Raw genomic sequence first — 25,497 nt, 5'->3', positions numbered from 1 at the left:
ATGAGAGGGGGGTCAGGTTTCTCTGCACATGACCGTACCAGGATACCATGGGTGATGTATGTAGAGAGTTAGGAATGAAGTCATATGCTGTTATATTTGGGTAAGAATGACAGACAGTGACAACAACAACAAGTGCAACCTCCTGTGGTTATCGGAGACCATAGGTACTGTAGAGTGTAAACGGTAAGATACTAGGATAGCATAGTTACCATAGAGTCTTAGCAACGCGTGTTATCGTAGCTAACTCTGAAAGTATGATGTTGGCAGCGTATACATAGAACCCGTTCGGTAGGTATATTAAATACGATGGGATAGCAATGATGGCATAGCTATCAGCCGGCAAGCGCACCAACAAACCCATATGTAACTGTATTTAATCCCAACCGTACAACCCGACTAAAACCTCCCCTTCTTACCCCCAGATGCTGCTAGAATACTGCGACGGTGGCGCCCTCGACTCCGTCATGTCGGAGCTGGAGAAGGGTCTGACGGAGGCCCAAGTAGCCTTCGTGTGTCGCGAGATGTGCCGCGGGCTGCAGTTCCTGCACTCGGTGCGCGTCATACACCGCGACCTGAAGGCGGGGAACGTGCTGGCCACCATGACCGGCGGCGTCAAGCTGGGTAAGGGCTTGCACACATAACAGCGTTTTCGCATCGCATCGCATAAACGTCTCGCAGGTGTTCCATAGGAGCGAGCGAGACGATTGATGTACGAGCCCTAAGATACATAAATGATAGTGTGGACGCTAAAACGCTTCTAATATTAGATGCATCCTCTTATATAAAAGGATGCATATGCATCTAATATTAGACGCGTGTAAGGAAAAGGTATAGTTTATGGTGCCAGAGTAAGTAACCCTCTGGCAGAAATTGGAAGGCTCTTGGATGACGGACAAACAAAGGTGCGGGCACAATATTATAGTCTGTTTTTTTAATCTCAGATACTAAATTGACAGATTCTGAACGGTTCATCAACAGAATTTGTCAATTTAGTATCTGAGACTAAAAACAGACTTAAGATGGAAATTTCTTCGTGGATTAGTTTGGATCGTGTCGCGTGAAGATCAGACGTCTGATTAATATGGCGTATTTACCGCTTGGGACTTTTGGCGCTGGAAGTCTCGTCTTAAATCCCCGCGCTTACATTATTGACATTATATGTTTTTCTCAATTCGCAGCGGACTTCGGCGTCTCGGCCAAGAACAAGTCGACCCTGCAGAAGCACGACACGTTCATCGGCACGCCGTACTGGATGGCGCCCGAGGTGGTGCTGTGCGAGACCTTCCGCGACCACCCCTACGACTTCAAGGTACGGCTCTAGCTACAGGGTGCTGGGAAAATTGTGTACATACCATTTGTTCCGGAGATAACGTTTTCGATGTCAGAAAAGGGCGCAATTTGTGGCTATACATACGAATTTAAGGTGAGTCTATCTACAGGGTGTTCCAAAAATAGGTATAGAAAGCCGAAAGGAGGTTACTACAGTGGGCAGTTTCGCGAATTTCCAAAAATCGTAGAACAAACCCTCTTTCGGCTTATAGTAAGCCATCTTTTAGAACACCCTGTATAGTTTTGAGGCGATGTCGTTGATACGCGCATTAGAAGTAGAAGTCAAGCTATAGGATACCATCAGATGGCATGGAAGCGAAAAAGCAAGTTACAAGACCTACATCTCGGTATGTTCACGGCTAGTTGGTATAAGAAGGTCCATCATCATCAAGAACAAGTGGACCCTCCAGAAGCGCGACACGTTCATCGGCACGCCGTACTGGATGGCGCCCGAGGTGGTGCTGTGCGAGACCTTCCGCGACCACCCCTACGACTTCAAGGTAATCTACATCATCATCTTTGGCCACAGCATTTGTTAGAGATGATAGTGACACTTGTGAACTATGGGTTGCCGCATCGTCGTTGATGGCTGTATACTTGTTTAGCCCTATAGCGGCACGGCATTTCTTAACGCATCGGTTGCGATGCGATAATTTACATAGATAGAGCACTAAACAGCTGATGCGCTGGGCGAAGAACAGAGAGAAGTATGCTGAGATGTCTGCCAACCCCAGTAGCGATCGCTTTTGCGGTGAATGAAATTAGCGTGAGGAAATCTGAACATCTATATTTAGCATATCTGGAGAGAATAGATATTGCTCATGACGTAAGTCTTGTAACAGATTGAGTCCTTGAAAACGAGCGCGACATCAACAAAATATACACAGTTTATCGTATGACCTCTTTTCTTAGTAAGGTTACATTATCTGTAAAATATATGCTACACTGAACATTAAATAACCATAATCTTCTCTCCCACAGGTGGATATCTGGTCACTGGGCATAACGCTGATAGAGTTCGCCCAGATGGAGCCTCCGAACCACGAGATGACGCCGATGCGGGTGCTGCTCAAGATACAGAAGTCTGACCCGCCCACCCTCGACCAGCCATCGCTTTGGAGCAAGGCTTTCAATGACTTCATCGCTAAAGCTTTGGTTAAGGTAAGGGAAATACTGTGTCTGTAGCTAATTGTAATAGGTTGGGCTTAGAAGCCATGATTAATAGCAAAGATTTATGGAAATTAAATAGTTAAAATCGTAACATAGACAAATAATATGACTGGGGTGCCCCAGGGCAGGATCCTTGGTCCACAGTTGTTTATAATAATAGTATTAGAGTTGCTATGACAGTATACAGTAGTTATTGTTTTTTATCTCAATATCTTGCACATATACAGCCATTGGTATTTCCAAACAGGATCCCGAGAAGCGGCCGACGGCGGAAGAGTTGTTAAAGCACGAGTTTGTCAGCGGGCCTCTGGATTCAAAGCCGCTGAGAGACTTGTTATTAGAGTACAGAGCTGAGGTGGTCGAGGAAGAACTGTTGGATGATGATTCAGAGGTATGTTTTTTTGGGGTTTTATTGATTTTTAAGGAAATGATATTATTTATCTTTGGTCTCTGAAGTTATGATGGAGAAAATAATGTACTACAGGCAATGGTCACAAATTGTAATATGTATATTTATATTATTATCATGTTTATAAAGAAAAATATTTAGAAATCAGAGTTATTATAAGTAATACCTACTTTAGTTACAAATAAAAAAGTTTAGAATTATTAAACAATACTCAATATATTATAAATAACTAACACAGTTTTTGCTTCTCCGCACGCTTACTAACAACGCGGTATATGTTTACCTCTCTTTGACGAATACTAAATACATACTAAATCAGACTAAGTCAAGGAAAGGCAAGCAGAAACCCAACAAGGAACAGTATCAGAGAATTGGTTAGTATAGTTGTGTTTTTTACTACTAATAATACAATATTAGTTATGGTGCCACATGTGTAGATAAAGTAACAGTTTAAAAATGGCGCACAGACTGGTGCTCTCTCGCACTGTCGTATGTTATTCCTAGGGCAGTCAATGCTCCTCCTACTTTCACTTATAGAAAGATCGCCATTTTTACATTGTTGCTTTATCTCGAGTTTAGGTAGCAAGTACGATATAAAATTTTATCACACTTCTTCGGGCAAGCCCGGTTCCTGAAGTAATCATCATCGTCAATCCTCATCATAAGGCTTTGCCAAGGAGTGGCAAGACACTCAGTCCTCGGCCTTTCTAATTATATCTATGCAGCAGGCTGGTGGGTTTCCCACGCCACGCTACGTTTGCCTATTTGTGGCCTCCACTCGAGAACTCGTCTTTAGCTGCGTACAGACCGGCCAAACGAACGCCAACGAACGGGTCTCCGGCAGCTTTTTCCAATTATTTAATATTAATATGTGATGAACTGTGTGCGTTAATGTTTGGTATCTCATCTACATTGCTTCCGAATCGGACTCGCAGCCCCAAGAGCTTCCGCCTGCATTGAAGGTACTAACATTGGATATTATAGTTTTATATCTATGTACTTACATAGTTTATTTACTATACTTTTAACCCCAAATTTATAGAGCTTTATGACACTTTACAATAGGTTTAAAATTTACGATGTGATATACGAATTTCATCTTTTTGATTGACGTAAAGAGTCGAAATTCGTTTGTTTCAATGTAAATTTTAAGCCTGTTGTAAATTTAAAATAAGTTCTATGAAGTTGAGGGTAAGACAGAGGGTATTATTTATTCTGAGGGACAGATGAATATACCAGGACGACCTACAATGGACAACATTTCAAAAAACTAAAGCTGCTATAAATCGAAAACCATTTCGAGATTTAGCTCTAAAGGCCACAAAAAAAAAGTTTTTGTATTTTTTGGATGTATCATTTTCGAGAAAATCATAAAATAGTAAAAAAGTGCTGATGACGTCATGCATCAGGTGCGATGCATTTTGATGATCAAAGCCTATAGATTTAAAAACAAAGTAACTGTCACTTTCATTTTTGATTGAATTTGACGTTTTATCGTGACGTTGTTGTTTATTTGGGTCATTTTCATTACAATACAATACAATCCTCTTTATTTGCACCAAAAAAAACAGAATCAATACAAAATAAAACTTAAAAATAACAACAGTACAAAAAGGCGGCCTTATTGCTTATAGCAATCTCTACCAGACAACCTTTGGATGGAAGAGAGTTATATAAATTAAAAAATAGGATTAGAGGTAGTTGTGGTGCAAGAGTATAATACACTACATAAACACTACATATACTAAATAAACAAATAAAGCAACAAAATAAATACAATATATATATATACCCATATAATACTATATACATATACCTACACAGAATGATACATGATATACAGCAATAATATATTCAACTAAGGCAGAGACTTTAGGTAGTGCCTTTTGACCCCTTCTTTGAAGGAAGCCACAGAAGGTGCACGTCTTATTTCCTCAGGAAGAGCATTCCAGAGCAGTACGGCCGTCACTGTGAAGGAATCGCCGTAAAAGTCAGTTTTGTCATTAATTCTGTTCTGACACTTTCTGACTATTGTTTTATTTATTATTAAGAGATGACCTCTATATAATATGTCCCAGAGCATGCCACCGCCTACACAGCTGAAAAAATGCTTCTGCTTATTTTTTACATGATAAGTACCTACTTTCCATCATCAGGAATATCAATGTCATTTGAAAATGACCCATTTGTTGGTTGGCATGTAAACAAAGTTTAAATGTCACTTGTCATTGTCATTTATGTTTTTTTTCGAGACTCAGGAAATAGACAAAAATAAAAATTGAGCCTTATATGTGACGTCACTTCCGGTTTTAAAATAATTAACTTTAAAGTTAAAAATAACACGCAAAAATTAATGTATATACAAAATAAAAAAATACGGGTCCACTAATTTTCTATAAACTTTCCGAATAGCTAATAAAAATATAGGGTAAAGAAAATGAAATGTTGTCCATTCATCAAAATTCGTTTATGAGATGCATGAGATTTATCAGAGATCTTATTCATATATTATCCATAAGACATTTTATATTTACTTACATATTTATACTCTTGCATTAGGTATATTATATGAATGTGATATTATGGTTCATAAATATATTATTTTAGTGGTGTTTCCTGTGTAAAGCTTTTTCATATTGATGATTTGATGAAAGCGTGCTTATATGACTATTTACTACCAGGTGACACTAACATATTAATATAACAATTATAGTATTTTAATTTTATTTATTTATAGCATTTTAGTTCATAGTAATATAATAGTTATAGTTGATATTTATTTGTTTGGTTTATTTTTAGACGTAGCTTTGGTAGTTCATGTAACAATCATAGTGGAGCAACGCTATTTACTAGTAATTTAGAGTAACTAGTGTATTTCATAACAATTCGACACCTACAGAACTCCATTCTTCATTAATTCCCAAATTAAGGACACTGCAAATTAGGCTCCACTGAAAAAAGCACTTTATGACGTAGACTAGGTACTAAAGTATATATTGTTGTGTACAGGAACATCGCAGCTCCCAGATGCATATGGAGATGGAAGATGACTCCACGTCGGTGCGGTCGGCCGACACGCCCGATGTCAAAAGTGAGTGGGGTTATACGTTTGTACTGTGTGTCTGTGTAGGCGGAGCGTAGACGGGTGGTTAGAGTGGATATTTAGCTGTTTGAGGATTATTTCGTAAAAAATGGTGAATTTGAAGGCGCCAATTTGTAATTAAGCTCTTGTCTAAAGTTTTTTTACTGCTGTTTGGTTTGAATTCCGCCCCTTTTGTAAGAAGCGGAATGTTTTTAGCTACAACCGCTTCATATTGTTAAGGATGCTGTTTTGAATGTTTTCTTTATGAGACAAAATGTAGCTGTTATCTCAATGGCTAAAAAGTATCATAACATATCTGACAAATATAAATACAACGTCCTGTTTATGTTATTCGAAATTGATGTAAGACCATTTTATTATAGAGTAACTTCTCAGTTGTAACAATTTTGTTCACGTGTGTGGTAACGTGTGTGGTAAAAACTTTAATAATTAATTAAATTGTAGTGTAAAAAGTGTGATTATAAAAATGCACGCTTACTTCTGTGCTCATAGACATTACGGGAAGTTGGTAAACATATATTCTGTTAACTTCAAACGAGACGATGTGTTGAGATTAGGTTTGTATTAATTGAATTAAGTACTATTTATCATTTATATCTTCACCAAAATGTAAAAACTTTAGATCCTAACTAATATTATAAATGCGAAAGTAACTGTGTCTGTCTGTCTGTCTGTCTGTCTGTTACTCTTTTACGCCAAAACTACTGAACGGATTTGAATGAAATTTGGTATACATACGGTCTAGACCCTGGGAAAGAACATAGGATACTTTTTATCCCGGAATTCCCACGGGAAAACTTTTTAAGGCGAAGCGAAGCGCGCGGGGACAGCTAGTAACCTATAAGTTGTAAACCTACGAAAGCTACCAATTCTCGATTGCCACCAAATAAACGCAATGCGTAGAAATCTCTCTAGCTGGTTGGACCGAATACTTTATCTTGTTAACGTGTCGGTAACAAACACAAGAGATGAACTGGGGTTTGCCAGTTGCCATTGTGGTGAAAGCATTCTTATCATGACAGGTGAAGATGTTTAGTAGTGCTCGGTTATCTAATCTAACGCTCCTACATATTTTTATGGTATTTACCACTAAACAATGGCAACGTGTGTAACATGTGGCGTTTGTTTGCAGTGTCGGAAGGGGAGCCGGCGGGCGCGGCCAAGCGACCGCACGACGACGAGACCGCCGCCGCTGACAGGAAAGTGCCCGTGAGTACATGCCCATTATATGTATTATATCGTGTATGTTGTTAGACCCTACGAGTATTGATTTACCTAGAAGTTATATAAATCAGCTTGGTCCATTTTCCACCACGCTGGTCTACTGCTGGTTGGTGGGTTTACTTAGATGTGCTAAATCTACATATAAATTCGAAAGAACACATGTCAGAATCTCGGCGGATTCAAACCTGCATCTCTGGCGTGAGAAGTGGACGCTTACCGGACTGAGTTACCACTGCTCTTTCAAAATTTCTAGTTAATTTTGTTCGCGAATCAAGGCGGATTTGATTAAACCTTTGTGAATGTGATCTGTTGGTTCAAACTTCGTTCATAAGCTTTTCCACCACGCTGGAACCTGTCTGAACCAAAATTATATCTATCCGCCAGTCTCTAGTGCAGAATTTTGCACATACATAATTTAAATGGTAAAGAAAGAAAATAAGTTCTGGAGTTTCCTCAAAACCTTTTCTATTGTGCTACACCGTCAAACTACATGTAAATATGTATCGACATGTAATATATATCTAGTTTTGCCTTTCTCTATGGCTATTTTTGTCATTTTTGGTGGGTGAGGCGCTACTTGCTGAAATACAGGTTTTTACCTAGTTCGGCAGTGGAGGCTAAGCAATAACTTTTATGAGACATCTACTTTAACCTTAGTATAGTTTAGTTATTAGTAACTGTGTAATGTGTTTTACTTAATAAAGATATTATTATAAATTAAAAAATTACCCCCAGGCGCCGAAGAAAGAGAAGGGCCCGGCGCCGCCGCCGCCCGCCTCGCCCCCTGCGTCCCCCGCGCGGCCCGCGCCGCGCAAGCAGCCCGCGCCGCCGCCGCCGCAGCCCATCGCTGTGCAGGTATGATCTAGTGGTCTTTGAGAAGTGATAGCTTGAAATTGTTTCACATTAAAAGTCCCCGGACAAGACTCTTACTATACGGCATAACTTACAATCCCTTTTTATACGGGACTTCATACCATAGGGAACGAGGTATAGAAACTTAATAGTTTGATATATTGCAGGTAGTAAAACGATGTTCATATTATGATGTATTATGAAAAACATATTAGGAACTGTGGAAACCGCACCATGAAATCTTTTAGGTTTTCATGTGCAACAAGTGATAAAACTAAATAGTTTCCTTAGTCGAAAATTAACCTAAATTTAACATTGCAGCAGAATCGGGAACCAGAAAAGCAAGAAGAGAAGACCGAACCGCCACCAGCCAAGAAGGAGACGGAACAGAACGGCGTGGCACAGCCTAAAGCAGACCGAATACCCACCCCCGAGCCGCAGAAGCAGCCAGAGCCTTCTAGAAGGAGCTCCGAAGAACGAACGGAGAAACTCATTCCAAAACCAGAGATAGAAATAGAAGATACGCGATTAGAAGTCAATAATGTCGTAGAAGTTGACAGCAAGAGGGAGAAGAGGAAAGAAGAAAGGATAGAAAACTTGGAAGATAGGAGAGAAGATTGGATAGATAGACAACTGGAGAAGCGGAGAGAGGAAAGAAGAGAAGAGAAGAGAGAGGAAAGGAGAGAAGATAAAAGAGAAGAAAGGAGAGAGGAGAAAAGAGAAGAAAGGAGGGAGGAAAGAAGAGAGAAGAGGATAGAGAAGAGTCAGTCCAGGGAAAAGATTGAAGTGAGGGCCGTTATGGTAAGTCAAGTACCAATGAGTTCTTTTCTGAATTTAAGTACAATGTATACCATCGCTCTTACGGTGAAGTAAAACATCGTGAGGAAACCTACATATCTAGATTTAGCACATCTAGATGTGTTTACCCACCACATCTAGATGTGCTCGCAGTGGACCAGCGTGGTGGGAAAATGGTCCAAGCTTAGGCAGGCAGTTTAGACCTTGGGGATATGATAGACATAATTTCATGATAACAAGTCGATAAATAATAAGAATATCATTTCGCCAGCGAGCCATAATCCGATAGTCAGTCATGTTTTCGCACAAACCCCAACTTGTTTTTAATAAGTCTCGCCAATGTCTCGACATTATGTATTTACAGCCTAGTCAACCGGAGCCGTCGCCGCCTTCACCACAAAAGCCCCCCGCGCCGCCTCCCCCCGTCACCCCTCTCACCCCCGTCACGCCCGTCACCGCGACGCTGGTCACGCCCGTCACGCCAGCGTCGGTGACGGCGGTGACACCAGTGGCGAGTGTGGCCGCCGCGCCGCTAGTGGTGGAGGTTAGGGAGAGCACGTCTTCTGTTATTGAGGTGAGGATCAATAATAGAGTTTAAAATATTTATTGCATACACTAAGTGTGTACAAATGTTAAATAAATACAAAGCACTTTTACTTAGTGACCTTTTTCAGGTCTAGAAATTGAGGGCATGTACATTATTTAAATTTTAATCTGTGTGTTTAATTGTCTATGTCTTTGTTACTTATAGTATGTAACGTATATTAGTATTTAATTCGTTATAAATTGCATCTATTGTGTAGTTTTAGATGGACACGTAATACGGCCCTGTAGCACGGGTTGCTATTAAGACGTGACAAAAGTTCTCCGTCGCGCTCGCTCTTGGGGCTACGGGATGAGAGTGAGCACGATACAAAACTCCGTCACGTCATAAATGCGCCCCGTACTAGCACAATGCCAGCACGCTATGGGGACGCGTATTAACGCGTGAAATACCTACCTACAATGCGGGATAATGGCAACCATCACGCATAACGCATAACCTATGTTTTTTTTAAAGTATTTAACAACAGTATTATATTTGAAAGCAAACCGTAATCCTCATGTTTTGTTGCAGGTCGGTCAAGAAGTGGAGCCGAACTCGCTAGCAGCGCAACCTGTCGGACATGTGACGCTTACTACAACACATCCACCAGTTCTCGTGAACGCCCAACCGGTAAATACATTTATTTATTCATTTATTCAGTTTAATTCGAAATGCGACGTTTGCATATATAGTCGTCTTCTTCCCACACACGAGGGTGTTTTGTTAGAGACCGTGCCATTGCGTAACGATGATCATCATACTCATCATCAGCCTGTAATATGTCGGCTTTAGGGTCATTCTGTCCTAAGGCTTCCTCATTCCACGCTAAGGTAGGTCCAGTGGTCAGTAGGCGTGTTCCACGTTAGCTGTGCCAGTTGTCTGGTTTGCCTCGCCTAGCCACTTATTAACTGTGCTTACAACTAATATGACTATCTAATCCTTTCACCACGGTTACAAATGCTAGTCCAACTCTAGTTTTTGTCATCGACACGTTAAGAAGACCGCAATCTAAAACATAACAGTTGATATTAATTATTATTCTCTTCACAGCTACCCCCGAGCGCCGTGACGATATCCACCGGCTCGCTCCGCGACGAGGTGGTGGTGGTGGCGCCGGCGTCGTCCTCGGACGAGGACTGCCTCGCGCCCTCCTCGCTCGACTCGCTCGACACCGCCTCCTACACCGGTAACTATACAGGGTGTCCCACCTAGCGCAGTAACAATATCCACCGCGACGAGGTGGTGGTGGTGGCGCCGGCGTCGTCCTCGGACGAGGACTGCCTCGCGCCCTCCTCGCTCGACTCGCTCGACACCGCCTCCTACACCGGTAACTATACAGGGTGTTGCAAAATAAATTTCAAAAGTATTAGAACCAAAGCTGATCGGTCCGGAAAGAACCTCCTGTCGGTTTACTATACCATACACGCTGTATAATAGAATCTATATGACTTTATGGCGACATCTATCCGTGACACGCGTTAGTTTCCAAATCAAGCTATAGATCGTGCGTAGGGATATCAAAGACTACCTACAGGTAACAGTGAAGAGAAAATACGCAAGTCCAACATCGTGCTATAACACATTACAGCTAGCCGCAATAAGTACAAATTGCCGTCATTTAACCATCAGACAGTTACACTACCCTCCAAGGACAGTCATATTTAACGAGGATTTGCTTAAGCGGCCTGCAAAGAAACCTCTTAGTGATATTGTCTGTAAGATGGCGTCTATGTCAAAGTCTAATTTCTAAACACACGTATTGTTTTATTACAGAGCGCACCCGCGGCAAGCGTCTCGACAGCAGCGAAGTGTTGATCCTGAGCTCGTGCGCCACCGGCGACTCGGGCGTGTTCGACGACAGCGCCGGCGTCAACCTGGTGAGTCTATGACCGAGTGGTGTAGTGGTTAGTGACCGTGGCTGCTATGCAAGGGTCTCGACAACAGCGAAGTGTTGATCCTGAGCTCGTGCGCCACCGGCGACTCGGGCGTGTTCGACGACAGCGCCGGCGTCAACTTGGTGAGTCTACCGACTAGTGGTGTAGTGGTTAGTGACCCTCGCTGCTGTGTAGAAGGTGCCGGGTTCGATGCCCGATTTGGATTTTTTCTGTAAACTATCAAACCTGTACTAGGCTAGACTATAAAACAACCTCATCCAAGGTCTACAAGCTTATGAGATGTAGTGACGATCTTTCGATGTGTCCTATGTGTACAGTAGAACTATTGTTCTTCTTTTAGCAAGTAGTAGCAAAATAGCGAATAGTATAACTGCAATTTGGGCTTGTGACCGTGGTGAAAGGATTTTATATAAATCTATTGTTGCACAACTTCAGACGCTAATCTGACTGGTTAATCCTTTCACCACGGTGTCAAACCCTAATCTCGCTCTAGTTTTTGTCATCGACATTATTAGGGGAGCTTGCAGAAGTCGACTTCTACTATTTTGATTGTGAATGTTAGCCCCACTTTATACTTACCCCTCTTTATAACCATATTTATTTTCGTCTCCAGGACACATCTCACGTCTCCGTAGTAACAGTCGGTTGCGGCACGGAGCAAGTGCGCGTGCGTGACTCGGCCGCGACTCACATCTGCGTGGGCGACTCGCACAGCGATGGCAGGTCAGTACAGTTACGAGTAAAATGGAGGTGATGATGAAGGCAGAAAGGGTCATACATAATCATCTTTGGCAGCTGATAATGGTTTCCCCCAGTGGAAATCACATAGTCATAGTCTGGAATGCTCTTTGAATGAATCCTACTAATATTATAAATGGGAGAGATTGTGAGAATGTTTGTTACTCTTTCACGTAAAAATTACTGAACCGATTTAGAGGCAATTTCGCACACAGGTAGGTGATACCCTGGATTAACATATCGGCTACTCTTTGTCCCGGAATCTTCACGGAGCCCAAAATTTCTTTTAACTTAAATCTAATAGTACACTGTTAAATTGTTAAATGTTATTCCACAGACGGTCAGCATCAGACAGTGTGTCAGTAGAGTCGTGTCGCTCGGGCCGCGCCCCCTCCCCCAGCGCGCCCTCGCCCGGCGCGCCCTCCACGCCCACCGACTCCAGACACGCCCTCAATGGAGGCGCTAGGTGAGTGTCGTAGCGTCATATACAGACAGTTAGTGTCAGACAGTGTGTCAGAAGAGTCGTGTCGCTCGGGCCGCGCCCCCTCCCCCAGCGCGCCCTCGCCCGGCGCGCCCTCCACGCCCACCGACTCCAGACACGCCCTCAATGGAGGCGCTAGGTGAGTGTCGCGTCATATACATACAGGTAGTGTCAGACAGTGTGTCAGTAGAATCGTGTCGCTCGGCGCGCCCTCCACGCCCACCGACTCCAGACACGCCCTCAATGGAGGCACTAGGTGAGTGTCGCATCATGTGTTATACCGTCATATACAGACTGTTAGTGTCAGACAGTGTGTCAGTAGAGGCGCCCTCGCCCGGCGCGCCCTCCACGCCCACCGACTCCAGACACGCCCTCAATGGAGGCGCTAGGTGAGTGTCGCGTCATATACATACAGGTAGTGTCAGACAGTGTGTCAGTAGAATCGTGTCGCTCGGCACGCCCTCCACGCCCACCGACTCCAGACACGCCCTCAATGGAGGCACTAGGTGAGTGTCGCATCATGTGTTATACCGTCATATACAGACTGTTAGTGTCAGACAGTGTGTCAGTAGAGGCGCCCTCGCCCGGCGCGCCCTCCACGCCCACCGACTCCAGACACGCCCTCAATGAAGGCGCTAGGTGAGTGCCGCGTCATGTACATACAGTTAGTGTCAGACAGTGTGTCAGTAGAGTCGTGTCGCTCCGGACGCGCCCCCTCCCCCAGCGCGCCCTCGCCCGGCGCGCCCTCCACGCCCACCGACTCCAGACACGCCCTCAATGGAGGCGCTAGGTGAGTGCCGTGTCATGTACATACAGTTAGTGTCAGACAGTGTGTCAGTAGAGTCGTGTCGCTCCGGACGCGCCCCCTCCCCCAGCGCGCCCTCGCCCGGCGCGCCCTCCACGCCCACCGACTCCAGACACGCCCTCAATGGAGGCGCTAGGTGAGTGTCGTAGCGTCATATACAGACAGTTAGTGTCAGTAGAGTCGTGTCGCTCCGGACGCGCCCCCTCGCCCGGCGCGCCCTCCACGCCCACCGACTCCAGACACGCCCTCAATGGAGGCGCTAGGTAAATTGCAGACAATAACTGTCTGCTTTCGCACGTGTAGCAAGCTAAAAAGTTTGCAAAAACCAGCCCAATGCACAAAGTATGTCTAGAAATCCTAGGTCCCTACACTTGTAATCCAATAACTAATATACAAAACTCTATTAAAAAGGGGTCTTTGATTGAAAAAAACGGAGGCAAGCATCAATTAAATTATTTCTGAATCTGACCCAGGAACTTTTCATAGTTATATTAATTTTAACAAGTCATAACTCAACAACTCTCTCACCCGTAGAATAAACACCGACGGACAGCCGCTAGAGAACGGCGACGGGCAGGTGGTGCTCAGAAGAAAGACTCAAGAAGGCCGGCTGAGGTCCAAGGAGGACATCCACTTAGCGAACCTCAAGAAGAAGACGAGGAAACGCACCAGGAAGTTTGAGATCGATGGCGTCGTTATTACTACTACCACGTCTAAGGTTAGTACGGAGATAATGCTGTTATACGCATTTTTATTTAACATTCATATAACAACAATGTTGGGGCTTAGGGCTGCGTTCATAGGCTCTCCAGTTGGTGGTTGTGGAAATGATGTAGGCGACAACTTTCTTGCGTGTAGACTTTGATTTTATTAATTATTTACAATGTTTTAAATGTACAGTGACAGTTAGGTGAGAGGCGGATTCGAATGTGTGAGTGTTAGTTGCGCGTGTGAGGTTCTACAGGCTTCTTCAATGACGTAGGCAGGCGGACATCGTGTTGGCGTCTTCTTATTGGTCCCCGTGAATATGTCGTGATGAAGGCTGGCTCTGATTGGCTGTTCATGACGTGATATTCCGAGAGTGGCGCCATCTAGTGCTCAGTGCGTGTATTAGCTGCTCTGCTTATCAGCTAGCGTACTAGTGTGCCGTAACAAACAATATCATATATTCATACAAAACACAAATATGTGATTCCTACTTTCAAGAATGTATAACATATTGTAACAAAAGTAAAGTAGTGCTGAAATCTAAAAATAAAATATGAGCCTCCCTGAGTGTCGTGTCAACTGTCAAAATTTGTCACCGACACGCTAAAACAGAAGTCGACTTCTGAAATATTATTGTTAGTGCTAGATTTTTAAGCGTAGCCCAATCGTTACAACGAACCCTAAATCCTAACCATCACACTTCACACACACACATTTCAAAATCCTAATCATCACATTTGACACGCAGGTGATATGGGACGACGACGAAAACGGCCGCATGTGGGACGACCACGCGCTGCGCAAGCAGGAGCTGCGGGAGATCAAGATGCTGCAGAAGCTGGAGCAGAAGCAGTTCCAGGACCTCAACGCCAAGGAGCAGCAGCTAAGGGAGCAGCAGGATAAGAGGTGAGGGAGAGATATAGAGGGTGTTAAGGGTCCAACCGAGCTAACTTTTATTATTATTATTATTATTTATTTATTATCAGACAAGAAGTCCATAGTAGTTAGTAATACAATGTTCTTACATCTAGTGTTAGTAGGCATATATATACAACAAGAATATATTAATTGGTGTGTAACCGCATCCATCTCTGAGTCAATGGAGAGTCCCATCGATCAGCAAAGACACTGAGGATGCTGTTGGTACTGCAGCGGATGCGAGCCATCAGAGATGCACATCTGTTCCTAATGATGGCGGCAAAACAATTTATACTTGCTTCCATAAACATCCCCGAAGCACTACATCGCCACGGCAGCCCCAACAGAACCCTCAGTGCATTATTATACTGGACACGCAGGTCGCTGTATGTCCGCTGGGTAAAGTCCACCCATAGGCTGCAGGTGTAGAATGATTGACAGTAAGCTTTAAACAGCGTTACTTTAACTGGCTTCGTACACCGTGCAAACCTACGGGCTAACATGTTGCAGCGGACAGCCAGCGACCTACGCTCCCGTTCAATGTCACAGTTATCTTTGAGGTCATCCGTCACCCAGTGGCCCAAATATTTAAACTGGGTAACTCTGCGCAAGGATGATCCGCAGAGCGAGACACACGGAATACTGTCATATTCCATGCCTCCCGCCCTGAAGACCATGAACTCGCTCTTTGTAACGTTATATTTGAGCCCCTGAGCCGCCGCATATGACTCGCAGATACTGATCAGTCTATTCAGAGCTTCAATCGATGGGCTCAGCAGCACCATATCATCAGAATAACTGATGTTATTGATGCAGACTCCGTCAACATGACATCCGATATTGGCGCTGCTGAGCTCAACGATTAGCTTATTTATATAAAAGTTGAAGAGGCGGGGCGAGCTCAGCCCCCCCTGTCTCACCCCGCACTCCAGCCGGTACACATCGGATTGCGAGCTAACCCATTTCACAGTATTACGCTGACTACTATACCAATACCTAAGTATCGACAGTGTCTCAGGTGGTAAAGTAGTTTCTTTCTCTAATTTATTCCACAGAATATTATAATTTACAAGGTCAAATGCCTTCGACAGATCCAAAAAACAGGCAAAAATTGGCGTCCTTCTCTTAGTATAGTACTGTACAGTCTGCTTGAGGCACAGTATAGCACTCTCCGTTGACAGCCCAGGCCTGAAGCCGAACTGGGCGTCGTGCAGCTCGAGGTGTTTTGCTAGTTGTTTATCAAGCAGACTGTCCAGGACCTTAGCTATGACGGTGGCCAAGGAAATTGGCCTGTAGTTGGAAATGTCGGAGGCATCGCCTGTCTTGTTTTTAATAATCGGAACTACCACCGTATACATAAGGCCATCCGGCAAATAACAGTGACTAATACACAAATTAAAAAACAAAGCCAGTACTCGTGGTAGGTGAACCCCCGCATACTTTAGGTGCTCGATACTGAGGCCATCATGCCCGGGGGATTTACCCCTTTCCATCTTATTTATAATAGTCGCAATATCACGAGCCGTGTAGATATTAGAGACATCCCAGTCAGTGTTGGCCTCAGCATCGCCCACCGGCACAGTAAGCGGTGATTCGACCTTGAAATGAAGCCGAAATGCGTTAGCAATATCAGTCGGTTCATGCACGCCCGCCACGCTCACGGGGGGGCTCGACCTCGGATTTAATTTATTTGTAGCTTTCCAGAATGTACTGAATTTCTTTTCAGTGTGATGCTTGGCCAAGATATCCATTTTTATCTGCTGCTGATTGTCCTGACAATATTTAAGCCTCTTTTTAAATATTTTTCTTGTCTCACACATTTTATTATAAATATAGCCACTACAAGGTTTACCATACGACAACCATGTTTGGTAACACAGTCGAGCCTCTCTGTGAGCGTCACGTACATACTTATTCCAGCCCGTAATGTACTTGCGACGATTTTTACGTCTATTTTTACATAAATAAGTGCGCTCAGCACCTTCCTTTAAAATATTCACTATACGAGTATACATAGTATCTAATTCCAAGAAATGGTCGTGATTATTACACTTTTTATGTGCGCAGTCGCGAAAAACGTCACAAAAATCTATCAACCTTAATTTAGAATGACAGAAGCTGGAATATTCATTAATTTGATCACTACTTCTTTCACCCCATTTTACTGAATTACAAGTGAAAGTTTTGTCTATTACTTTAGGTATAATTAAATTAATATTGCATTCTATTAACAATGGGATGTGATCCGACAAATAAATACCATACAAAACAGAAGCTTTAATAACAGTAGGCCGAGCCGCGCTACTCACCACACAGTGGTCTAGCCAACGCAGAGCTCCGTTGGCGGTACTCTCAAAAGTGTATGTGTCCTTCGGAAGAAGCTCCATGTCCACACACGACCAGGACTGGGTCCCGCACACCGATAACAACTCTTTAGCGAAGCGCTCACCCGGATGCGCGTTGAAGTCACCCAGTACGAACACTGATTCAACATTACTGTTATCACTTATCGCAATGATTTCACTTATGCACTCAGTAAACTCAATTATGTTATTAATCGCATCCGTAGGCATATACACCGAGAACACCAACATAGAACGCTGTGCGTGTTCTATTCTAATGGCAACGAGCCGGTCACTATTACACTGCAGCACTGATACCGTCGGGAACGCCGATTTCCTCCATAGAAGCGCTACTCCACCATACGGCCTCCCCCGGAGGATCCCAGCAGATGTGTCGACGGCGGACTTGCCCACGTATGCAAAGTCATCATCTATGCTACCGAGAAAGGGCACATCATGTGGTAAGAGCCATGTCTCTTGAAGTGCAATAACGTCAGCAATAGTGCAGAGTCTTCGAATGCAATCAACGGAACGAATAACATTTTTACAATTAAAACTAGACAAGCGTATATTTTTTAAGTTACTGTCCATGTTTAATTTTGTTTGGGGTCTTCATTTACAAAACTACTCCCAGTAGCCTCTTTTTCCCTTCTGAAATGGACAAAACGCCTGAATGTTATTCCCTCGGGCCACAGTTTGTCGTCCAGAAAAGTACTTATTTTATGTTTAGGTACAAATAATTTAAACGCATTATATGGCCTTTCAGTCTTCATATTGATTTTTTCTAGATGCACAGCTATATTCGCTTTTTCTCCTATGTACTCGCATATATCCTTTTCAGTTGTCTCTTTGTTTACATTAGAAATAAACAATGGAATTTTTATCTCAGCGGCCTTAAATGATGTGTTAGAAATGGCTTTCCCGGTCATTCCTTCGAAACGATTTGATTTTGGTTTCGTTCTTTGGACCAAAACCCATTTTTCATCCGGCTTACTTTCCTTCCATTCGCCTTTGTTTACTATTTCCGCCATAGTCAGCTGTTTATGCCCGTTATCACAACCCTCGAACTCATCATTGTTGCCTAGCAAGGTCGAGTTAACGGGTGCGAGCGAGACCGGTTTAACAGCCTCGCCTCCAGTGTGAGTGTGAACGAGAGGGCGATATGTGGGCACTAGCGGTGGTGGTGGCGAGTCGCTAGTACTGTCGTCACAGGGATGAGTCACCTCCGGCCGCAGCGGCGGCGGCGGTTGCGGCTCATCGTCGTCACTCAGTTGCTGTGATATATGCGGCAGGCCAAACGGACCACTATCTAACAAGTACCCTCCTCTTTTCTTGTTCACATTTGAATTAGTTAGATGGCTCGATTTATCTGTATTAATTTTAGCTCTTACGTTTTCAAGTTGTTCGTTAGTGGCATAATTGCATTTGATATTAGCAATTTCTTGGCGTAAAATTAATATGTCCTTCAATAATTTCGTGACATCGACGTGATCAAAACAAACGGGCGGCAACTTGCAGAGGTCATAAGCCACAAACAATGGTATTTGCTCAGAAGGTATCGTTTTGAAAACTGTTATCATATCTTCAACGTCTTTTTGTTTCTTGTTTTTTCTTCGGGAGACCAACTTCTTCGTGGTTTTAGTGGATACATATAACAACTTTTTCGCCTCATCTATTTCTTCTTCTGAAAATGCAGTCTCACATATTCTTATTAAACTTTCATTATCGACTACATGATGCCGATCACGTATAAAAGCAAGAACTTCCGATATTACTATATTACAATTAGTACACTTAAGCGTATTCGCGGACATTCTCGATTAACAAATTCGGCGACCGCTCATGTGTGCGTGCGCGCGAGACACTTTGTGATAGAATCAAATATTTGAAATGGTAAATGTTTTGCTGTCTCTTGGACAAAGGACGTATTCTATGACTGTTCTCCTTTAACCTCTAGAATGCCGTGTGCCAGATCTGTCCCAACCCCCCTTGTCTGCCTAGTGACAGATCTGTCCCAAGAGCACTTCATCGCGATTTTTGTGATTTTAGTTATTAATTAGCACGAAATAGAGTATGAAATCACCTGTAATTTATTCTATATGAATGAAACAACCATCGACATCATTCATTGAGTCAAAAACTTAACTTGTTTACTTGTAGCGCGAAATTCAAATTTTGGTATCTTGAACAGTATTTGTACTCGCGACTGTTGGTAATAAAATAGTGATTTCGTATGGAAAAAACGTAAAAATGTAAGTAAATACTATGTTTTCTTGTTATTTATTCAATTTTGAAGGTATAGTGATAAATCAATAAAATAAAAAATTACAAAAAATTTTGTTTTTATCGATCTAAAATTGTACCGGATTATTGCCTGACGGGTGCGTAACTTTCTAAACTGTTTTCTAGTCTTTTATGTAAAAACATCAATAAATGATTTATTTCATTTATAAAGATAATTTTATTGATAATACATATTTATATCGGTTTATTCAATAAATAGCCAAAATATTTGAGAAAATCTATATTTATCAAGGTGCATCCAAAATTCACACACACACATACGCAAACAAAATGGCCGCCGCTCGTGTGTGTACACGAAGTGCGTTGGGTTGTTATACAGCGTGTTTTATTTTTTAGGATCTTCGCTCTAGTGAACGTGAAGTTTAGGCTCTTTAGAATGATATCGATGTGTAGATGAGTCTGAGAGGGTCATCACCTGTCCTATTTATATAAATAAATATATGTATTTATATATGTATATATTTATAGTATCATATTTGTGGAAAGTAGGTAAACAAATAACTAAATATGATTCAGTAAGTAACGTTACGTTTAAGTTTATATAATTTAGTATGCTAAAATACTAAACATTGTAAAAACATTATCATTATTGTTTTATTTCATCAAAAGTGAGCACCCTTGATTTGGGACAGCTCTGGCACACGGCGCACTGGAGCAAGCTCTTGTCACGCACACATGCACATGTACAGAAAATGGAGTCTTTTGAAATGAAGCAAATTATAATCAGTTTTCAATTTATAAATTATGAATATATTTCCTCTAGAGTTTATATTTTATTGATATCAGTTGATAGCTATATAATCTCTTCAAGTAATAAATATAAAAAAACCTGGATTGAAACTAAAATTATATTGAAATAGAGGTATTTTTCTGTGATGGGTGCAATTTCAAGTAAAAATCTGAAATCAATGATCTATAGAAATCAAATAAAACAATTATTACCAATAAAATTCATTTTAACACGTTCATTAGCTATCTGACAATAAATTACAATCGATACATTATTGAGTACCAAACAATAATACCCAAATATTCATATAAATGTAATTCCCGCGCGGGCGCTATCTACTGTCAAAAAGCGCCGGCAGACGGCAGTTACATGTGTGCGCGGCCGTTCGGCATAGGAAAGGTTAATAGTTTTTTTGTGTAATAAAGATAGATAAGTCGAGTACCGTTAAAAGTCACTAAGCTCTCATCATCAGCCAATCATCGTTCAACGAGTGCGGTAGCAATACTTTACTCCTTGAATCAAACAATGTGATTATAAACAATGTGATTATAGTCGTTTGCAATAGAATCCAACAATCATGTAAACAAACCAAATTGTCACGATTACTCCGTAATCTCATACATTTGACGATCAATTATGAACATAGTCTGATTTCAACGAACGCACCATTGTTTTCACATTATCTTCAACACGATTTAACTTGTATTTATTAGTTAAATTTGTTAAAACATTTGCAACGTAAAAATTTCGAAGTATTTGACAAGCTGTCATCTTAATTTTTTACTCATCGAACTCTATAAGTCATTGAAAAGTTAGTGTTGTTCGTAATCTGAAGTTATCTTTTAATTTTAATTTAATAAATTATTTTAATTTTATATTATTTGAATACAATTAAAAATAATTTTCAAGAGCTTAATATAATTAACCAAAACGAAAAAAGGAAGAGGAAGAAATGAAAAAGCTCGACGGCATTTTAGACACGGCAAGCGATGACACAGTGGTTCCATTTATAATTAAGGTCACCGGCGACACTTCTGATAGTGATGATGAAGAAGACGAAGATTTAAATTTGTTTTAATAAATAATTTTTTGTATAATCAGTTTTATTTTATAGTCTATGGCTTATATATTTAATCTAATTAGAACACTATGACATCACTATGGGCATAAACAATACGCTGTCAATGTCAGCCCGCCATATTTGTTTACATGATTGTTGGATTCTATTGCAAACGATTATAGATAATCACATTTCTTTTGATGGTACCCTATTTTAAACATTCAGTAGTGTAAATAAGTTTACGTCATGATTCCAGCAGGATCCAAGATTCAATTACTATATTACGAACCTCAACTACATGTCATGATCGGAATTCAAACGCAAATCTAGCGCATAATAATATCGATGGTTGATATCCATCATTTTGATCATAAACGTTAAAACCAATTTAAAAATAACATAAGACATGACTCGACTTATAAATGCGTTTTAAGTGTGCTTTTTAAACTAAGTTTAATATCAAAAATTTCACTTACAGATTCGAAGCGGAACTCTCCTCGCTCACCCGCGCACACGAAGCCGACCTGGACACGCTAGCCCGCGCCCAGCGAGCGGCCGCCGAGCGAGCCGAGCAACAGCTCGAGGCGGAACTACGAGCCGCCGGCAAGCGCCTGCGCACCGAGCACGAGCGCGACCTGCGCCACTTCCGCGACACGCTCAAGCAGGAGCTCAAGCTGTTGAAGCAGGTGTGTCTATGAGTCATGACGTGCTTAAGAGGTGTAGACCCGTTATTAAGGAGGCAATCCAACGTAATCCGATCGCGCGGCAAGGCATCCGGGGCACACTTAAACATGAGCTTAAGGTGTGGCTACATCGTCAGCCTACGGCCTGGACATATGATCATATGACTGTCACAATGAATGTTCGGTTGATCGTGGTTCTCGTTTCTTTCACCTTGTATGTTATTACTTTATTTGCCTTTACCCATACTAGTTGCTATCTTATTTATATCAAACGTCACATCCCATACTAAAAGTACCTTTTCACCCCACAGGAAGTGGAGCTAGTATCACGCGAGCGCCGCAAAGAGGCCTACCGTGCGCGGCGCGCGCGCCTCGACGCCGAGCACGCGGAGCGCGAGCGAGCATTCGTGGCCGCGCTCGCCGAGCAGCAGCAGCACGTGCTGCGCCGCGTGCACGACGCAAGACGGGCCAGGCGGGCGCTGCATGATACACAATACTTGCAACAACGACACCAGGTGAGGATTCTAGGGTTTACTCTCATTTTTATTGACTAAATAGCGTTATTTTTGCGAAAATGAGACTAAAATACAAAAATGCGAATTCAAAATGGCGGATATGAACTTTCAAAAATAGAAATTCAAGATGGCTGACCTTCAAATTGATAGATTAATGCAGAAAACTCTTAGAAGCTGAGCAAATTCAGAGCATTTACATTGGTAGATAGCTAATAGAGCGAGTCGCTGTGTCGTCATTTGTTCGTGTGTGCGCTGGCGGAGCAGCAGAGCACGACGCGCGTTGCACGACACGCAGTATCTAGTTATCTACAGCAGAGGCATCAGGTGAAAGAATCATGGAAATCGGTTCATTAGTTTCGGAGATAGGGGTATTTTTACGTCCGAGGTTTAAAAATGGGAATTCAAAATGGCGGATGTGAACTGTCAAAAATGGAAATTGAAGATGGCGGACACGATAAAATTCCTTGAATTGTTAGTATAAAGCAGAAAGCTGTTAGAAGCGGAGTCAATTCGGAGTATTTACAACGGTTGTATAAACGAGCAAGTCGCTCAGTCTCTTCGTCTATAGTTTTTGCACAAATGAAATTTAGCAGTTAAAATTTAATCAAAATCCAGAAATTACTTATATATGCACTTTGAAACATGTAAATTCAAAATGGCGGAGATAATAAAATTGATTTCAATTTGAATAGAGCAGTAGTAAGAGCACTATACTATAAGAGCTCTTTTTTACCGAATGGGGAGTAGTTTTTAGCTGCGTTTTTTATGCCTTTGTCATGAATGTACTCATTTTACGAATAAAAATGTTTGTTTATTTTATGAATGTGAAACCCAGACTGCTTACATACTAAGTCGGTTAACAGAACAAGTTCTATGTTTCACTGGAAAATATGCAAATATTATAAGACCTTACGTTCGACATACCTTACTAACCTGTCTATCTCTCTCTCCGCCAGATAATGCGCACGCGCGAGTCAGCTCTCTGGGAGCTGGAGGAGAAGCAGATCCACGAGCGCCACCAGCTGGCCAAGAGGCAGCTGAAGGACGAGTTCCTGCTGCGGAGGCACCAGATGCTGGTGCGCCACGACAAGGAGCTGGACCAGATCAAGAGGTAGGTAATAGTACGTAGAGAGTCCGCTAGATGTCGCTACGAGAGCTAGTGCCATATAGAGCTAGGGACATACTTACGCACGTGTCGTGCGTGGTCGCTAGTGCGTTATTCGTTGAAATAGTTATTACGCAGACCACTAGATGTCACTGTCTTTTGTGTTCCATGGAATAATTTTATCTCATAATTCCCACGGAAAAACCTTACAACTAACTATCGTTAATAATAACCAACAATTCTATCTACAGGAAAAACGCGCGCAAAGAAGAAGAGCTAGCGAAATGCCAAGCGCTAGAGAAGCGTTCCCTACCGAAGCGGATCCGAGCGGAGATGAAGGCCAGAGAGATGATGTTCAGAGAGAGCCTGCGCATCAGCACCGCGCCCGCCGCCAGCGAGGACGAGAGAGAGAGACTCAAGAAGGTAAGAGAGAGAGAGAGAGAGGGAGAAGAGTGTAAGAGCGATGCTAGAAGGAGTAGAATGTAAGAGATACCTCAGTGATGATGGTAAGTAAGAATCAATTTATCAGCCTGATAGCGGTGGTCGATAAAGAGAGAGGAGAGGAGGTTTTCCTTTCTTACAGAGAAAAGTTATAAAGGTACCTTTGTCCAAACTACTTCAAATATAATAATATCGTATTTGAGATTTTGGCCATTGTCGGGTTTCAAAGGGTCTTAATATGTGTCCCAGAAATTGCTAAATCGTCTGAATTTTAGTTCAAATGATATTATAGCTTGCAAAAATACAGTCCGGCGCAATGGACAACATTTCATTTTCTTTACCCTATATTTTTATTAGTTATTCGGAAAGTTTATAAAAAATTTGTGGACCCGTATTTTTTTATTTTGTATATACATAAATTTTTTCATGTTATTTTTAACTTTAAAGTTAATTATTTTAAAACCGGAAGTGACGTCACATATTAGGCTCAATTTTTATTTTTGTCTATTGCCTGAGTCGAAAAAAAACATAAATGACACTGACAAGTGACATTTAAACTTTGTTTACATGCCAACCAACAAATGGGTCATTTTCAAATGACCTTGATATTTCTAATGATGGAAAGTAGGTATTTATCATGTAAAAAAATAAGCAGAAGCATTTTTTCAGCTGTGTAGGCGGTGGCATGCTCTGGGACATATTATATAGAGGTCATCTCTTAATAATAAATAAAAAAAATAGTCAGAAAGTGTCAGAACAGAATTAATGAAAATGACCCAAATAAACAACAACGTCACGATAAAACGTCAACGTCAATCAAAAATGAAAGTGACAGTTACTTTGTTTTTAAATCTATAGGCTTTGATCATCAAAATGCATCGCACCTGATGCATGACGTCATCAGCACTTTTTTACTATTTTATGATTTTCTCGAAAATGATACATCCAAAAAATACAAAAACATTTTTTTTGTGGCCTTTAGAGCTAAATCTCGAAATGGTTTTCGATTTATAGCAGCTTTAGTTTTTTGAAATGTTGTCCATTACGACTCATAAAAATCTGATGCTGTTTTTATTAATTTAAATATCTAACCATTATCTTTCTTCCACAGTTCCAAGAGAACGAGAAGCGCCGCTACCAGGCGGAGCAGCAGCGGCTCGCCACTAAACACGCCAAGGCGAGGGAGGAGCTCAAGGCAGCCGGCGAGGTCAGTACATAATATACTATGTACACATAGTTATATAGAGTGACATAATCCGGGTAGAAAAGACACAGACTTTTTAAATTACAAAGGTCTCAAA

The 25,497-nt window shown here is 41.9% G+C and overlaps 1 protein-coding gene across 1 annotated transcript in view; it reads left to right on the top strand.

Moving 5' to 3' along the window:
• Window positions 1-25,497, top strand: part of LOC105390122 (serine/threonine-protein kinase 10) — a 40,535-nt gene that overhangs the window by 11,387 nt on the left and 3,651 nt on the right. Inside the window, exons 5-29 of the mRNA XM_048629748.1 lie at window positions 423-621; window positions 1,179-1,309; window positions 2,311-2,490; window positions 2,747-2,890; window positions 5,918-5,999; window positions 7,144-7,220; window positions 7,971-8,090; window positions 8,409-8,888; window positions 9,250-9,459; window positions 10,003-10,101; window positions 10,522-10,657; window positions 11,245-11,348; window positions 11,980-12,089; window positions 12,442-12,570; window positions 12,614-12,724; window positions 12,879-12,974; window positions 13,129-13,224; window positions 13,278-13,526; window positions 13,925-14,108; window positions 14,847-15,004; window positions 21,931-22,138; window positions 22,447-22,650; window positions 23,607-23,761; window positions 24,007-24,178; window positions 25,308-25,403. Coding sequence (XP_048485705.1) covers window positions 423-621; window positions 1,179-1,309; window positions 2,311-2,490; window positions 2,747-2,890; window positions 5,918-5,999; window positions 7,144-7,220; window positions 7,971-8,090; window positions 8,409-8,888; window positions 9,250-9,459; window positions 10,003-10,101; window positions 10,522-10,657; window positions 11,245-11,348; window positions 11,980-12,089; window positions 12,442-12,570; window positions 12,614-12,724; window positions 12,879-12,974; window positions 13,129-13,224; window positions 13,278-13,526; window positions 13,925-14,108; window positions 14,847-15,004; window positions 21,931-22,138; window positions 22,447-22,650; window positions 23,607-23,761; window positions 24,007-24,178; window positions 25,308-25,403 — 3,930 coding nt within the window. The remainder of the gene's footprint in view (window positions 1-422; window positions 622-1,178; window positions 1,310-2,310; window positions 2,491-2,746; window positions 2,891-5,917; window positions 6,000-7,143; window positions 7,221-7,970; window positions 8,091-8,408; window positions 8,889-9,249; window positions 9,460-10,002; window positions 10,102-10,521; window positions 10,658-11,244; window positions 11,349-11,979; window positions 12,090-12,441; window positions 12,571-12,613; window positions 12,725-12,878; window positions 12,975-13,128; window positions 13,225-13,277; window positions 13,527-13,924; window positions 14,109-14,846; window positions 15,005-21,930; window positions 22,139-22,446; window positions 22,651-23,606; window positions 23,762-24,006; window positions 24,179-25,307; window positions 25,404-25,497) is intronic.

Source organism: Plutella xylostella, chromosome 24 (genome assembly GCF_932276165.1).
Source record: "Plutella xylostella chromosome 24, ilPluXylo3.1, whole genome shotgun sequence".
In the NCBI taxonomy this organism is placed as follows: Eukaryota; Metazoa; Arthropoda; class Insecta; order Lepidoptera; family Plutellidae; genus Plutella; species Plutella xylostella.
This window is presented reverse-complemented; position numbering and strand designations above follow the sequence as displayed.